This window comes from Ictidomys tridecemlineatus, assembly GCF_052094955.1.
Source record: "Ictidomys tridecemlineatus isolate mIctTri1 chromosome 12 unlocalized genomic scaffold, mIctTri1.hap1 SUPER_12_unloc_4, whole genome shotgun sequence".
NCBI lineage: Eukaryota > Metazoa > Chordata > Mammalia > Rodentia > Sciuridae > Ictidomys > Ictidomys tridecemlineatus.
In genome coordinates this window covers 301,339-316,788 of record NW_027520962.1, presented here as the reverse complement: position 1 = coordinate 316,788, position 15,450 = coordinate 301,339, and the positions used below count along the sequence as shown (strand labels likewise).

The 15,450-nt window shown below is 45.3% G+C and overlaps 1 protein-coding gene across 1 annotated transcript; it reads left to right on the top strand.

Annotated features, from left to right (window-relative positions):
- Positions 1-625: 625 nt before the first annotated feature.
- Positions 626-14,413, top strand: LOC144372315 (nephrocystin-1-like). Its single transcript, XM_078035696.1, has 8 exons — positions 626-633; positions 3,733-3,858; positions 4,162-4,204; positions 5,074-5,158; positions 7,394-7,488; positions 9,256-9,384; positions 12,088-12,212; positions 14,261-14,413. Exons 4-8 carry the CDS (start codon positions 5,074-5,076, stop codon positions 14,277-14,279), a joined length of 453 nt encoding a protein of 150 aa, XP_077891822.1. The 5' UTR covers positions 626-633; positions 3,733-3,858; positions 4,162-4,204; the 3' UTR covers positions 14,280-14,413.
- Positions 14,414-15,450: the final 1,037 nt, after the last annotated feature.

Here is a 15,450-nt window from a genome sequence, read left to right as displayed (position 1 = left end):
TCTTCAGTAGTGGAAATTACTGTTTTTCAAGGATGGATTATATTTCGTACATGAACAAGTATTGTTTTCAATGGACAAGTATTGTTGAAAACATGGATTAGGTAGGTAGGAACATTGGGTAAACTATTTTTGTTTCAAAATAGGGCTTAACTTAATAGAATCATTTTTCTTCAGGGATTTATATGATACTCCTGGAAGAAATTTTCCAAAGAGAGACTTACAAATTCAAAAATATTTTCTGCAATAATCAAATTGCTAGAATAAGTACGGGTCCTCATAAATGCTTGTGGAAATGGTCCCCATTTGCATGTAGAATTTGAATGTGTGTTGAGCAACCCAAAGGAATGATTCATTTATGGTCACAAAGGTATTGGGGTATGGCAGTAGGGAAGCATTTGATAAAAATTAGGATAAATATTGAATTAAGGAAATATTTCCTTTTTTCAGTGTATATTTTAAAGCATTAGTAATGAAATGCTACTCATGACTAGTGAGGTTCATTTTTAAATTTGTACTTTGTTTTGCGTTAAGAAAGGAGAAATTCTTCTTGTAATTGAGAAGAAGCCTGCTGGTTGGTGGATAGCTAAGGACAGCAAAGGAAACGAAGGTCTGATTCCCAGAACCTACCTGGAGGTGAGTCTTTGTTGTCTATGCTTTCTCCTTCAGATAGATCTCATTTTCAGTTAAACATTAAGCTATATTCTTGGATCAGTTGACTAGAGAATGACTTGAAATTTAAATTTAGTTTTACAGAGACAGGGCGTGGGGAGGACATTGCGTATTGAGGTCCTGGGGGCCTGTGAAGAGCTTGGGTGAAAGTGAGCCCCGGAGCATTCTCAGCAGGAGGTGGCTGTGTGAGCTGGTGGTTTTATAACAACTAAGGGGCATTTATTATCATAAAACATGGCCACTGTCCACTTGGTGTTTACTTCCACAAATACATGACCCCCTTACCAAGATATCAGCATACTGTCCATGCCTGCTTTGTCCTGAGTCACAGCACATGCTGCGTGGTGCAGACACCTGTCTGGATGAGCTCTGTCGGATGGAAATAAGAAAACCCACACACGGGATTCCAAGTCTTCCAGTGACCACACTGAGTTCCTGACGGGGGGGCGGGGTTATTCTCTGACACCACGGGTGTCATTTTCCATATCAGCTCCGTAGCACCAGCCAGTGTCCAGCAACTCAGTTGGATTCTGGCCTTAACTCCTGGATTTAGCACAGGTGTCACACAGTAAGGGCACAGTCCTACTAGACTGCCCTCTGTTCAGATGCCAGTCACATGTCCCAGCAGCCACTTGTACTTCTGACTGATTGGCCAAAAATTCAGAAGTCTCCTCTCCTTCTGCAGGGGTCTGATGATTCCCTAGGGTGACTCACAGAATTTGGGAGAACACTTTCCTGTCTGTCCTCTGTATCTGAGGATACAGAGCAAAAATATCTTAAAACAGTTGCATCTATATTGAACATGTACATTTCTTTTTCTTGTCATTATTTTATAATAAACTATACAATATAATAATCATTTATTTGGCATTTACATTGTGTTAGAGATCATAGGTATTTTGTATATGATATAAGGTATGTGGGAAGATGTGTACAGGTCATATGCAAATACTGTATCATTTTATATAAGTGACTAGAGCATCCTTAGGTTTAGTATCCATGGGGATTCCTGGGACCAATCCCCTGAGGATACTGCGGGACAACTATACTTGGATGTACCAGTTTATTATAAAGGATGCAACTCAGGAACACCAGTGAAGAGGACGCACAGGGCAAGATGTTGAGGTGGGGCATGCAGGAGCTAAGCATGCTGTTCCCCAAAGCCTTTGTGTATTCACCCACCTGCAAGATACCCAAGCCCCAGCCTCCCTGGGGTTTCTATGGAATTTTGTTTATTCTCATTAACTAAATCACTGACCATTGGTGATGAATTTAGTCTCTAGCTCCTCCATCCTCCCTAAAGTTTGGAAGGAAGAGCTGAAGGTTCCAACCTCTAATCCCTTCCTGAAGCTTTCTAGGGGTCCTCTAGAGGCACCTCACTAGCCTGCACACTAGAATGGTTGAACTTCTTAGGAATAAGAAAACTTCTTATGGATAAGAATTCAGGAAATTCCAAGAGTTTTAGGAATTCTTTGCCAGCAAAAGACACAAATATATATTTTCATTACACTCATTAAGAAGTAAACAAATAGGGGGAATTATTTTTAATATTTTATATTGTCTAATATATCAAAAATATCGTTTCAACACATGATCTATATTTGGACATTGAGTTACTTGTTTTATATTAGGTTCAAAATCCAGTGTGTGTTTACGTGGACAGCACATCTCAACCTGTGCTAATGTGAAGAGCTCAGTAGCCACGGGTGGCGAAGGGCTATGCACCACGCAGGACAGGTCTAGGTCGTCCTTTGGAAGGCAGCAAGCATTTCAGCTCGTGGTGACATTTATTCAGGGTGTTTGCAACCTATAATCACCGTCAATTATGCCACAAAGAACCTAAAATTAGCTTCTATGAATTACCAAAAAGTCTCCCCAAAGCAGCTCACCTGAGGTAGCTGTGTCTTCTCCCACGCATGGAAGGAGTGTGGAGATGGCTTTCTGGTGCTGGTTCAGGCCCCACCTGGAACTCCATAGCTCCAAGTGAGGCAGCTCTTCCTGGGTTACCTCTTTAGTTAAGTCAGTGGCCAAATCCTTTAATGATTCTGAGCAGCAAAAGGGAAAAGAGGAAAGAATCAAGAAATATGAGCTGCTATCTAAGGAGGTAAAAAGTTTTCTGGAAGTTAGAAAACTTCAGCCACGTCTCCAGGACCAGCATATTTAGTCCCCAGGCCACACCTAGCTGCAAGGGAGGCTGGCTGGCCAGATGGAGTCTCAGCAGGCTCCATGAGTCAGCAGTTCTGCTAGAGAGGAAGAGGTGGAGGGTGGCCACCTGCAGCCTGTTTGGATCAGTCTGCATGTACCTCTTTGTAGACTCTTGGTTGTTGCTCTTGGGTGAAATCCTACATGCTTGTCAGTGCTTCAAAGGGTTTACACCTTTATATCTTGATTTATTTTGCCAATTTTTTCTTGGCAAAATTATGGCCTCCAATGTCAAGAGGGCTTATTTCCCCGTGCATCTGCCGAGGCTGGCCAGTACCAGTCTTTCTTAGCCTTTGCCAATGTGATCAACAAAACAGCCTCATAGTTTTTATTTGTACTTGTGATACTCCGAATGAGGCTGAGCATCCTTTCATATGATTTACGACCATTTGCGTTTCTTCTTTGTGGATAACCAGTTCAGTTTCTTTGACCATTTTTCAAATGAATTTTTTAAAAAAATCTTTTTCTTGATTTATAAGAGCTTTTTATGAAATCAACCCTTAGAACTTGGTGTTAATGGTTTCTTTATTGACCTTCAGCTGCGTGTATTTTTTATTAGTGAAATCTGCTAGCATTTCCATTTATGATTATTTAAATTTTGGTATCGTAACTGCAAAGGGCTTTACCCCACCTTTATTTTCTCCTATCAAAGGTAATTCTTTTAATTTTTTTCATTTGAATAAATTCTACCTGGGATTTATTTTGGTGAATTTGCTGTTTACTTTAGTCTTTGTCATTGTTTCACATAGTGAAGTTATCAGTCATGGGTTGAAATTTTTTTCCCTGTCACATATAAATTCCCCTCTGTGCCTGAAAGTTTCTGAAAGTCGTAGCATTTTTATTGGTTGATTTTTGTGTTAGTTGGAAAGCACTTCCTGTTTCAACACTTTTCCAGCCCTGTGATAAAGAAGAGGAGCAGGTGACAAGTGAAGAGGGCAGTGAGGAGGACACCGGGGGGACGGAGGGTGAATCCGAAGCTAATCAGAGGTACAGAGCGCGGGAGAGCGAGCAGCTTCTGCCAAATTTTTATTTATTTTTACTATTAAAATATTGCAAGATTTTCTTGAAATGGAGTCAACTTATACCTAGAGAGCTTTTCATATTATTGTTGACCTAAAGGTCATGGCTACTTTAGTTTTGCAATTATTTTTAGTGCATTTAGTTCTAGCTTGGCCTCGCCTAGAGATTGTTTGGTCTTCAGAATCTACTGAGTGTTTGTACTTGTTCTCTGATTCGTGTGGTGAGAGGCAGAGGCTGCGCCTGCACTTACCTGCTCTTTCATTTCCCCAGAACTAATACTCGCCGCAGCGCTGTTCAAAAAGCTATCTCAGAGGTTGGTATCTGCTGTCTTATTAATAATACTTTATATTTGATGTCTTATAATATTTTTGGCAATGAAGACATTTGGGATGTCTTAAGTGTTCTATTACCTTTAGTTCTGGTTGAGTTCAGATTCAAACCAGGATGGAGACTCTTCGAGACTGCCTAGATCTACCCAGGCTCAGGTGTGGAAGGTGCAGGGCAGAAGGCTTCTCTTTCTGCCTTAGCAAGCCTGAGCTGCAACCAGCATTTCTCATTAGGGCTTCTGTACAAAAAGAGTAGATCATTTCATTCATGGTGTGATTTCAGAGCTCGAAATCTTTCTCATTGATCCTATTCAGATTATTTATCAATTTGGCAAAGGCTGGCATTAGATTTTAGTTATTATTTGAAAAGTCTGAAAAACCCAGAAAGGTAAGACACTATCTGTAATCCTGTCATTTAAAAAAAATGACATGACAAAATGAAAATTCTCCACCCCGTGAGTCATCACCATGAATGGTTCAGTTAGCATCTTCCTGACCTTCTACTGCTCTTCTAACTCCCAAGGAGATGCTAGTGGTATCATCTGCTGAAAGGCAGTGCAGTTGGGGTGGGGCTGGAGCAGGAGCATTACAGTCAGAATGTACTTGAAGCAGTGATCTAGAAACACAAAGCTCTGCGCCCAGCACTATGTGGGCCCCACATCCTTGTGAGAGTGCAGATCCAGTGATGGCCATGTCCTCTCAGGAATTGGGTCACGTTGCAGCACTTTCTCGACATGTGCACGTGGTGTTTTCCCGTTGGGTTGGGCTTGCTGTGGTGCTGAAGGGACACAGTGGGGAGGTGAGGAAGCATGGATGGAAGCGAGCAGACCTCTTTTGTTTGTCCTCTCCTCGGCAGATGAACACCGTGGATGTGTTAACCAGCATGGGGGCTATCCCCGCAGGCTTCAGGCCTTCCACACTCTCCCAGCTGTTGGAGGAAGGTACGGTGGCGCTCGGCCTCTGCAGCCATGCTTGGAGGCTAATTTTTCTCTGGTAGCTAAAACAAGTTGAGGAAGATGCCGAGTCTCACTTCTCTTTGGAGCACGTCCTTTCCTTGTCCCTCTTGTGACCATAAGCAAGGACTCCAGTTCTATGAGAGGACCATCTGTTTACATGTGTTGTGGACTCCAGCCCTTCCCTATTCTCTTTAATTGCCAGCCCTTTCCTGCTCTTTAGCCTGCGTGTCCTGCCTTCCCCTGCCACCCCTGGGAGCAGCGCACCACAATGCCACCAGCCCATCCCGTCCCAGCACAGTGCCACCAGCCCATCCCGTCTCAGCACAGTGCCACCAGCCCATTCCGTCCCAGCACAGTGCCACCAGCCCATCCCGTCCCAGCGAGGAAGCCTCCCTTCCTCTGCTCCTCTTCACAGCAAGGGCTCTCCTGGAGAGTCTTCAGTGGGCTTTCTGATTCCTGTTCACCCTGGATTTCCCGCTACTTGGCAACTTTTGTCTAGAAGCTCATTTTGAAGGGGAGTCATGAGGGGCAGGCTGGCTCCTGGGTGCCTGAGCCATTAACTGCGGGTGGAAGGGCTGCTTCAAGGTTACTTCTGCTGGGAAGGTTCTTCCTGCCCCTTCCCATCCTGTAGTCTCAGGGTCCCTTCCACCTTGGCAGCGATGCCCGCTCTGGCAGCGCGGCTTCCCTCCCACCCTGTGAGCACATACACTAGTCTCATGTGCCTACTTCTCTGTTTCCCTCACTCAGCTGTGGTCAACAAGGATTCTCTGGCTCCATTTCCAGCTCCTAGCACAGCCCATGGCACAGGGCAGGGACTCAAATGATTTCTTTTTTTCTTTTTTTTTTTTTTTTTAAGAGAGAGTGAGAGAGGAGAGAGAGAGAGAATTTTTATATTTTATTTTTTTTAGTTCTCGGCGGACACAACATCTTTGTTGGTATGTGGTGCTGAGGATCGAACCCGGGCCGCACGCATGCCAGGCGAGCGCGCTACCACTTGAGCCACATCCCCAGCCCTCAAATGATTTCTTAAACAAAAAAGTGATTTTATAATAAATGTTCTTCATGATAAAGTATCGAAGAGAAGTATAAAAATTCTTAGGTATCTCCCATAGCCTGCGTGGGCAAGGGAATGGCTTCCCTCCAGAGGGATGGGCTGGCTGGGAATTAATACTTAAAAAAAGTACCACGAGATGACCTCAGAACACAGGAAAGCAGTTTCAGAGCAGGGGCATCAAAGGGCAAAGCTGACCAGATGGGTCTAGCTCCTAACAAAGAATGGAGCCCGCGCTTGCTTTATTTATATTGGAACACATCAAAGACTTTTGGTAGAAAATTCTTCACCAAAGCAGGATAGAAGTGGGGACAGGTAGGCTGCTCCATTCCTGACAGGTCATACCCATTTCCAGTGCTGCGCAGGACCTTTTGGCAGAGTGGAGGGGGAGTTCACTTGCATTGGGTGGTCTTGATAGCAGAAGTGCCACTATAAGTTCCCAAATATGAGACCTACCCCCTCGCTGGCTTCAGTGCTGAAAAGATCCTCGTGCATTTTGTGGATGGATTCCTGTACTTTTGTGTTAAGAAGTAAAACTAGGTTCTGGGGCCGGGCTCAGTGTAGAGCGCTTGCCTAGCACATGTGAGGCACTGGGTCCATCCTCAGCACCACGGAAGAGTATATAAATAAAATAAAGGTATTTTGTGCCTCTATAACTAAAAACATATATGTGAAGAAAGAAGCAGGGCTGGGACTGGGGCTGGGCTCAATGGCAGAGCACTTGCGTAGCATGTGTGAGGTACCAGGTTCCATCCTCAGCCCCACATATAAATAAATAAAAATAAAGTTACATCAACAACTAAAAAAATTTTAAAAAGAATCCAAACTAATGGTTATGTATTTTTTCTAAAATATATAAAAAATGTTACAGATTTCTGCATTTTATAGAAATATTTGAATAAATCATCTTCACTGTGAAGCATGTTGTTGGTCTAAACTCTTTAAGATCTTCCTTAAAACTATCTTAAAGTAGTCTTTTATCAGTTTTTATCTTAAAATTTTGAGCATGATCCTATCTTGGTTCATCTGTCTTGGAAAGCAAGTTGCTAGTAAGCCCCTTGGCATTTTGGAAATATCTGTTCCTAAATTTGTAGCATAATATCTTAGACTTTTGGTTTTGAATTTCATTCTTCTTTTTATAAGAAAATAAAGGAAAGCTGTTTTTTCAGGGAATCAGTTTCGAGCAAGTTACTTTCTGCAACCTGAGCTCACGGCATCACAGCTGTCCTTCAGAGATCTGATGTGGGACGCGAAGACAGGCACTGTGAGTACAGCCACAGCAGAGAAGCTGCAGCCTGGCTGCCGTTGTCCTGGGGCCAGCACATGAGTGACATATGGCTTTAAAGCAGTGATGTTTACATAGTCAAGGCAGCACCTAGACTTGGTCCCCTGACTCTGGTTTCTCTTAGCGGTTGTGCCCTCCTCCCAACGCCACAAAGGATGTAATACTGCGTCTCCCTGTTCATCATGCTTTACCTCAGTGTCTTCATCTGGGAACAGGGATGACAGTCGTCCTAACATCGAGCAGTTGTGAGAATTTATGAAGGCTTTGGCAGTGCCTGGCAGAGTATGAGAACGCAGTCATACTGTGGCCAGCACTGTGCTTTGGATAGGTGCCCCACGGCCCATGGGTCAAGGCTTGCTGCCAGCCTGGGGGCTATTGGGAAGTGGTAGGACCTGGAGCTGGGTCCTAGTGAGGGGAAGTTACATGGCTGAGCCACACCCATGAAGGGATTGTGGGACCCCAGCCCCTGCCTCTCTCCCATCTGCTTCCTGGCTGCTGCGAGGTGACACATCACGCCACCATGTGCTCCCCGCTCTGATTCCCTGCCTTGCCACTGGCCCCAAAACAGTGGAGTCAAGCGACCATGGACTGAGACCTCTGAGACCAAGAGCTAAGCAGACTTTGCTCTCTGCAAGCTGCTCATCTCAGATCTCTTGCAGTGGGAAGCTGCCAGCTCAGTCAGGAAGAGTGGAAGTGACATGATCTTAATTGAGTGGGAATGAAAAAGTCGGCAGAACTTCATGATCACACTTTTTGGGTACCACCAAGAAAAAAAGATTTTTGCTATGCCAGTATTTGAAGTAGAATATGCTCTTGATCTTTAATTCTACTTTATATCTGCCTGTAACAGATATAAACTGCATTAGAGTATGTCACTCCCTTCCCATTTACCTTGACTTTACCCCTCAGTGGTGGCCGGGGTGGTAGGAAGGGGGCTGCAGAACTTGGTGCCCCTAATCCTCTCACCCTGAGCATCAACTGGCGCCTTAGTAGGAGGTGCTGTATTGCAAGTGGGCAGAGGGGCTGCTTGGTGCACCAGTGCTGAGCAGATCACAGTTAATGCCGTGAACTTGTGCCCGGGAACTAAAAACCCAGCTCTCACTACTTAAATAAAAAGGTGACAGATTATTGATATTATCTTATCTTTTACAACAATATAAATTATTTAAATGAAAAGGCTTGTGATCATAAAGCAGAATGTAAAGTTTAGCTAATTGAAGCTGTTCTTTAAAAATAAAAATACAGAATGCCAGTTTATTTATTCACAATCTGACCTTTATCTGTGAAATAGATTTGAACAGTCAGACCAAACATGACATTCTATGTCAAAGCATCTAAGAGCCAAAGAGGAGGTAGCTGGGTGACATTCATGCCAGGTATCTTGGTTGTCATGCTAGGGTAACTGTCTTCAATTCCACACATCGTATGGGAATGGACCTGGAGACTAGAATACAGTGATTCAAGGGTCAGGTCATATATTTTACCTGCTAGTACTAGTAGTCTTTCATTGAAGTTTTTAAGTAGTTAAGAAAAAAATGCAAATATTTCAAATATAACTTTATGCAAAATTTACCTGAAATAACTGGGTTTGATTTTGAACAGACTATTGAAACTCTGTGTATGTATATCCATGTAAAAGTTTTCCTTTTTGTATTCTATGTATATCTTCTTAAGCTGTATTTTACAAATGATGCTTTGGAAATGGATTTATACTACTATTAATAGGTTTTTGTGTTTTTCTTTCAGATTAAGTCAAGGCCAAGTCGTGTTTCCTTGATCCTCACCCTGTGGAGCTGTAAGATGATTTCTCTCCCAGGAATGAGCATCCAGGTGCTCAGCAGACATGTTCGCCTCTGTCTGTTTGATGGCAGTAAGGTAAGCTCACTGAGTTGACCATCTCACATAGGGACATGCAGGCAGAGGCCCTCTGGGGAGGGGACTCCAGGGGGAGCAGGGTGGCCGCCAGTGTGGAATCCTGACGGGGAGTGTCTGGAAGGCAGGCAGTGTGAGAAGCAGTGCACGTCTGTCCTAAAAACAGCAAAGGGCACTGAAGGAGGTGACATGATGAGATTCATGTTCTGGAAAGATCTCTGGCTCCTCTCTGAAGAATAAATAGAAAAGGTAAGTTAAAGGGAGGAGAGAGCAGCCAGAGGGGACTCAAGTGGACCACTGGGGGCAGGGCCATGGCACAGCATGGCAGGCAGAGGACAATAGGCATCATCTTGAAGAAGCAAAATCTGGATCCAGCTTGCTTAGGATTGCTCCTGGTGCTGGCATTTGCACAACATGGGACCTTGACCTTGCTCTCAGGCTCCTCCTCTTGTACCTCCTGGGATCAATGTGAGCAAACTGGGTTAATATAAGTAAAGCAGGGAGAACAACACATGGAGCATAATAAGTGCAACCAAAAGAATGATGACTATTACATCTTGGGTAGAGATCAGGTGGGGGGAGATACAGGAGGCGGGAATCAACGGGATTGGTGGTGGGCTGAGTGTGGAGGGTGGAGGGAGAGCAGGTGTGGAGCGGGCAGTAGGTCTCAGACATCCACCCCTGGATAGACCATGGTCACACGCACACAGGTAGGGAGGCCTGGGAGAGGACTGGGTGTGGCGCTGCCCTGGTGGTTTTCTTCCACCTGAACTTGGAGTAAGGGTGACCACAGGGCTACTGTGCACAAAAGCACCACCGCAAACGCGCCAGGAGGTGTCAGCAGTGACCAAGAAGAGAGGACCTGCTGTACTCTCCTGTTCTCACATGAGAACCGAAAAGAAAAACTAGAATTTCACTTTAATAATAGAAAATATGGGATTCATTTTATATCCAGATCCTAGAAGCTCATTTATGAAATTAATTTTTATCAGAGTTTGAAATCGAGAAGTTTTACATCACATTTAATAGTTAGAAAAATGCATTATTTGCTCTTTGAAGGCTTCTTTAACAAATCTAGCCTATTACAAAAGGAAAGCTCTGTTGTCAAGCCTGGGCAGTGCCAATCCAGGACGTCCTCCCAGCACCCACCATCCTCACAGGGCAGGTGCACCCACACCTGCAGCGTCGGGGGGAGCCTCAAGCCTCTGGGTCTGCTGCCTGCTTTTCTTTTTTGTTTTATTTTCTAGGGCTGGGAGGGAGCCCGGCTTTGTTCTCTCTCCCTATTGTCCTCTGTTCTCTTTCCTCCTTCTTGCGTGTGGCTTATTCTTTTCTTAGAACTCCATTCTGAATTATCCGTGGTGTTGAGTGGTCTCTCTGATCTCTTCAAGGCATTCCATCTGTCCTTTTCTGTTTGTAAAAGGCCACTCTGACTTTTCCCCAGGAATGTGAAAGATCCTTCTTTAAGGCTCCCCTATAGAGGATCTTCTGCCCTTAACCTTATTGGGAGCAGAGGTTCTTACCCTCAACTGCATGCTGAAGTCGAGGAGGAGCTTGAGAACCACACTCCTGGGGCCCATTCCTGGAGGGTCTGATTTGACTGATTTGTGTGCATCCTGGTCATTGGGAGTTCAAAATTCTTCCTAGTTATTTTAATTATAGATGGACTTGGGATTGCCTGGTACAAAGAATAAACACCCCTCATGGGGGAGCTAGAAACATAGACATGGGCTCAAATTCTGGTCATTAACTGTGATTCTGGGAAAGTCCCTTAACATTTCCATACAAACAGAATAATATTTACCCTCTTAGATTTCCTGGGTGGATTAAATGAGACAAGTATGCAGAATGCTTAGGACAGAGGTTTCTGGCCCAACACTGTCAAAAAATTCTTCTCTGAACTTCGGGTCATTTTCTCTAATAATATCTATCCTCCATAAAGATGGAGGTCAGAGGACCTGGATCTGCAAGGCACATATGGATTCATCATCAGTAGCGAGGGGGTGGGAGCTGCCTCTGTGACCCCTTCTGTTCTTGGCCTGGTGGTGGGGATTCCTCTCTCTTTGGGATCCAAGTAATGTAAAAGATGATATTTATATTTAAATTGTAATTTCTAGAGTCAATGTTAAAATTTGTAAAAAGCCTTTGACTTGCCAATAATATCCCTCTGTCAAGATGTGAGATGAGGCCTAGAACAGAATAGCTAACCTATCCACAGGCCTCTGGTGGTTTGCAGATGTCTGAAAGTATTCAAATGCCTGTACATGCCACTGTCTATGAGAACTATAGGGGTGCACATGCCCTGCTAGGTATGTTCATTCCTAAGGGGAAAAGATGGGGCCCAGCTATGCTCCACATAGATCCAAGTTCAGGCAGGTGTTTGGCAAGCATTAAGAAACGGCATCTGCTCATTAGATGAGCCAAGGTGAAGAGCAATGTCTACTAAAATATTAGGTTAGTGGAACCTGGAGCACACAATTTTAGAAGGGAAAGTAATAATGTCTACTTGAGTATGTAATCCCTTTTCCTCTTTTCTTGAGTATATATATTTCTGGAAAAGAATAGAAGACTTTATCGAAGTTAAGAGGCCAAAAAAAAAAAAAAAACAGAATCATAGTAAATCTTTGCCATTTGGGTTTCATTCATTCATCATTAAAAAAGTGGTCCTGCCTGGGACTGGCTTTGATTCTGCCCTTGTCTTGCCAACAGCCATCCTTACCCCACCCAGGATGGAGGTGTCCAAGGATGGCTTCCATCTGGTTATTGAACTGGAAGACCTGGGGCCACAGTTTGAGTTCCTCGTGGCCTACTGGAGGAGGGAGCCTGGTGCCAAGGTGAGTCGGGCTTTGCGGGGAGATGGCATAGCTCTCTGAGGGTGGGTGAGGAGAGCCAGGTCCTGCAGTGCTCACTGTCTGGGCAGCCTGAGAATGAGCAGCTCTGGGTGAAGCCTGTGGAGGGAGAAATGACTAGATGCTGACCATTCCTTGGGCCTCTTTAAAAAATAAAAATGCCAAGTCCACTTTGGTCTTGGTTGAGAACATTTTCAGGCAGATCTGCTGAAGTTTGGGGGACAGTCTCATGCCCCAAACTAAGCTAGATTGACCTGGAACATCTTTTGAATGGACTTTTCCCCTCTCTCATCAGCTGATCTCCTCAGCCAGTTAAGGGAAGCAGGCCAGGGTGTTCCAGATCAACTGGATGATTTCAAGAGCCTACGAGGCTGGTACAAGCCTCTTGAGGGTGTGGATCTTGGCAGGGAACAGAAGGGGGCAGCCAGCCAGGAGCTGGCTTATGAATAAGCCCATTTAATTAGGAGCAGGTAGGCCATGCAGAAAGCCCGGGAGGGAGCTGCCCCTCCCCGTGGGAAGGCTGCTGTAGTCCAGGTGAGTAGAGTCCAGCCCTCACAAAACAGCAGCAGCAGAAGGAGTGGGGCACCAATGGAAAGTGAGGGGACACTCAAATCCATGGAGCCCCTGTCCAAGCTGAGAGGGAGACAGGGCCTAGAGGCCCGCTCCCATCAGCACCAGGAAGTAATGGGCTTTCTCAGAGTATTAATATGGGCTCTCACAGAATCCCTGAGGAGAGGTGGCAGAGTCTCCTTTCTCCAGGGACCCCTACCTGTGGTGGCCTTGCTTCCTTCCGCTGAGTCCTCTTCCTGTGGCTCCCTGCCCAGCTTACTCCCAGGCCCTGCCCTTCATCACACCTTCCAACATATGCCTATGATGGTGCCTTCCCAGCCACTCAAGGCCTCTGAGCCTGAGGCCTCTCACAGTATCCTCTCCCCTTTATCCCTACTTCCAGATCTAGGTATTTAGTTTCCCAAGACCAAAGTCTTTGGAGAGGAATCCCATTGTTCATGCTCATCGGGCCAAGCTTAGTGGTTGCAGGGAGCTAGTTGGTCTCTGATAGGACCCTTCTCACACCAGAGGTATCCCAGATCACTTAGTGGTGTCTGAGGGCAGTGTATATGCCCTGCCACACACTCAATAGGGGCTTTAGGTTGGGAAGTGTCCCCTGGAAGGTGGGTGGGGGCAGGTAGGGCAGGCAATAATACCAGCCCTTATCCCCATGAGGTCAGAGCCAACTGATAGGACATGGCATTGCCAACCAGACAGGTGGAGTGGTGCTGGGGACAGGGTCAGCACCTGGCAGGAGGCAGCACACAGCTCCCTGATTCTTTGGGACAGAGTGGCTCCCCACCCTTGTAACTGGCAGGGCCAGTGCTGAAAGAGAAGTATGTGCCCTGAGTCACCTAGGCTCAGCCTACACAAGCCTCTGCAGGCTCAGATGCAGAGCACAGGCCCGGGGCAGGCGGTGGATGTGGAAAGGTGGACAGCGGAGTGCATAGACAGAGGGATGGATGGGCAAGTGGGGAGGCATGGCCCACCAGCTCTCTGATTTTATGCACTGATCTCTGTGGCAGTAGTGACCATGCCAAATCCTTGCCCAGTCAGATTTCCAAATTTCCAGTCTCTGCTCAAATATCATCCTTTCAGAAAGGTTTCTGCTAACCACATTGTCTAAACTAGTGCCTCCCTGTCACTCTCTAGCCCCTTGCCTTTTCTCTGCACAGCTTTTATGGCCACCTGACATGTATGTATATATTGTTGGTCTTCCCCACGAAAGCTCTACAACAGCAAAGACTTTGCCTCCTTCGTTATATGCTCTGTCCCTGTTCCTGGAACAGTGCCTGATACTTATTAGGTGCCTAATAAACGTGAGTGGATAAACGAGCAAGTGAGTGCAAACATGCGTGAGTAACAGGGAACATTCTGTATGTACCCCAGATAGGAAATTTCTGCAGTGTTCCCTTCCTGGCTCTCCTCAACCTTTCCAGTCCTGCTACCCTCAGAGAATAACTGTGTTTTCTATTCTCCCAAAGGAACAGAACAAAGTGGTGAGGAGTAGGGGCGTTGTTCCTGTGCACCTGGAAACCATGGACCCAGGAGCCACATACTGTGTGAAGGCCCAGTCTCTGGTGAAGGTCATCGGGAGGCACAGTGCCTTCAACCAGGCAGAGTGTGTGGAGGTGCAAGGTAAAGAAGATCTGCCTGTCCCTTGGGCCCCGCAGAGGTGACAGCCCCTCTTGGTGCATGCTCAGGTGCCTTTGATTCTGAGCCTTCCCTTGATTTCACAGACCTGGGTGGGTTCCGGTGAATGTGTGCAGGAGGCCATCCTAGTGCTGGGTGGGAATCTTTAAGCAGCTGTCACTCTCCCTGTGAGAGCTTCCTCCTCCCTGGGCCAGATGTGTCAAGGCTGATGAATACTGCCTGTGATTAGAGGTGGCTGCAGGAGAGGCCACCAGGTTCCTTGGTGAGCCTGGGAAGGAGGTCATACACCATACAATGCCACAGTTTCTTTTATTGGAAGGGGCTTTATGGAGTGTCTCCAGAAGCCTCTTTTTTTTTCCCCCCTTGACATTAAAAAAAAAAATTTTTTTTTTTTAGTTGTAGATGGACACAATACCTTTAATTAATTAATTAATTTTTTTATGTGGTGCTAAGGATTGAACTCATTGCCTCACAGGTGCGAGGCAAGTTTTCTACCACTGAGCTACACCTCCAGACCCCCCTTGAAATGTTATGGTCTAAAAACTTGAATAACTTGAAAACCCTTTTGGAAAAAATAAACCCAACAAAATTCTACATCCTATGATCCTACCATTCAAATATCACCACTTGTGTGTGTGTGTGAGTGATCTTTTAGCCTTGAATATATAGTACATTCATATGGTGCAAAAAATATAAGAGACACATGGAAATTTTATTTTCCATATCCATTTTCCCCACCCATAAAATTCCTATACTCTCTACCATAGATACGGACTTCTTGCATATACTTCTGAAGACTTTTTAATGCATATACAAGTAAATGAGAATATGTTTACATATATTGCCTTTCCTTTTCTTTGTGGGGTGGGTACTAGGGATTGAACTCAGGGGCACTTGACCCCTGAGCCACATCCCTAGCCCTATTTTGTATTTTATTTAGAGTCAGGGGTCTGTCTGAGTTGCTTAGCATCTCTCTGTTGCTGAGGCTAGCAAAAATGGTGGCATGTTCTATACATTTTTC

Coding starts and splice junctions, on each gene's coding strand:
- LOC144372315 (XM_078035696.1), top strand. CDS start 5,074: ATGAACACCGTGGATGTGTTAACCAGCATGGGGGCTATCCCCGCAGGC. Junction 5,159..7,393: donor CTCCCAGCTGTTGGAGGAAG/GTACGGTGGCGC, acceptor CTGTTTTTTCAG/GGAATCAGTTTCGAGCAAGT. Junction 9,385..12,087: donor GTCTGTTTGATGGCAGTAAG/GTAAGCTCACTG, acceptor TCTTGCCAACAG/CCATCCTTACCCCACCCAGG.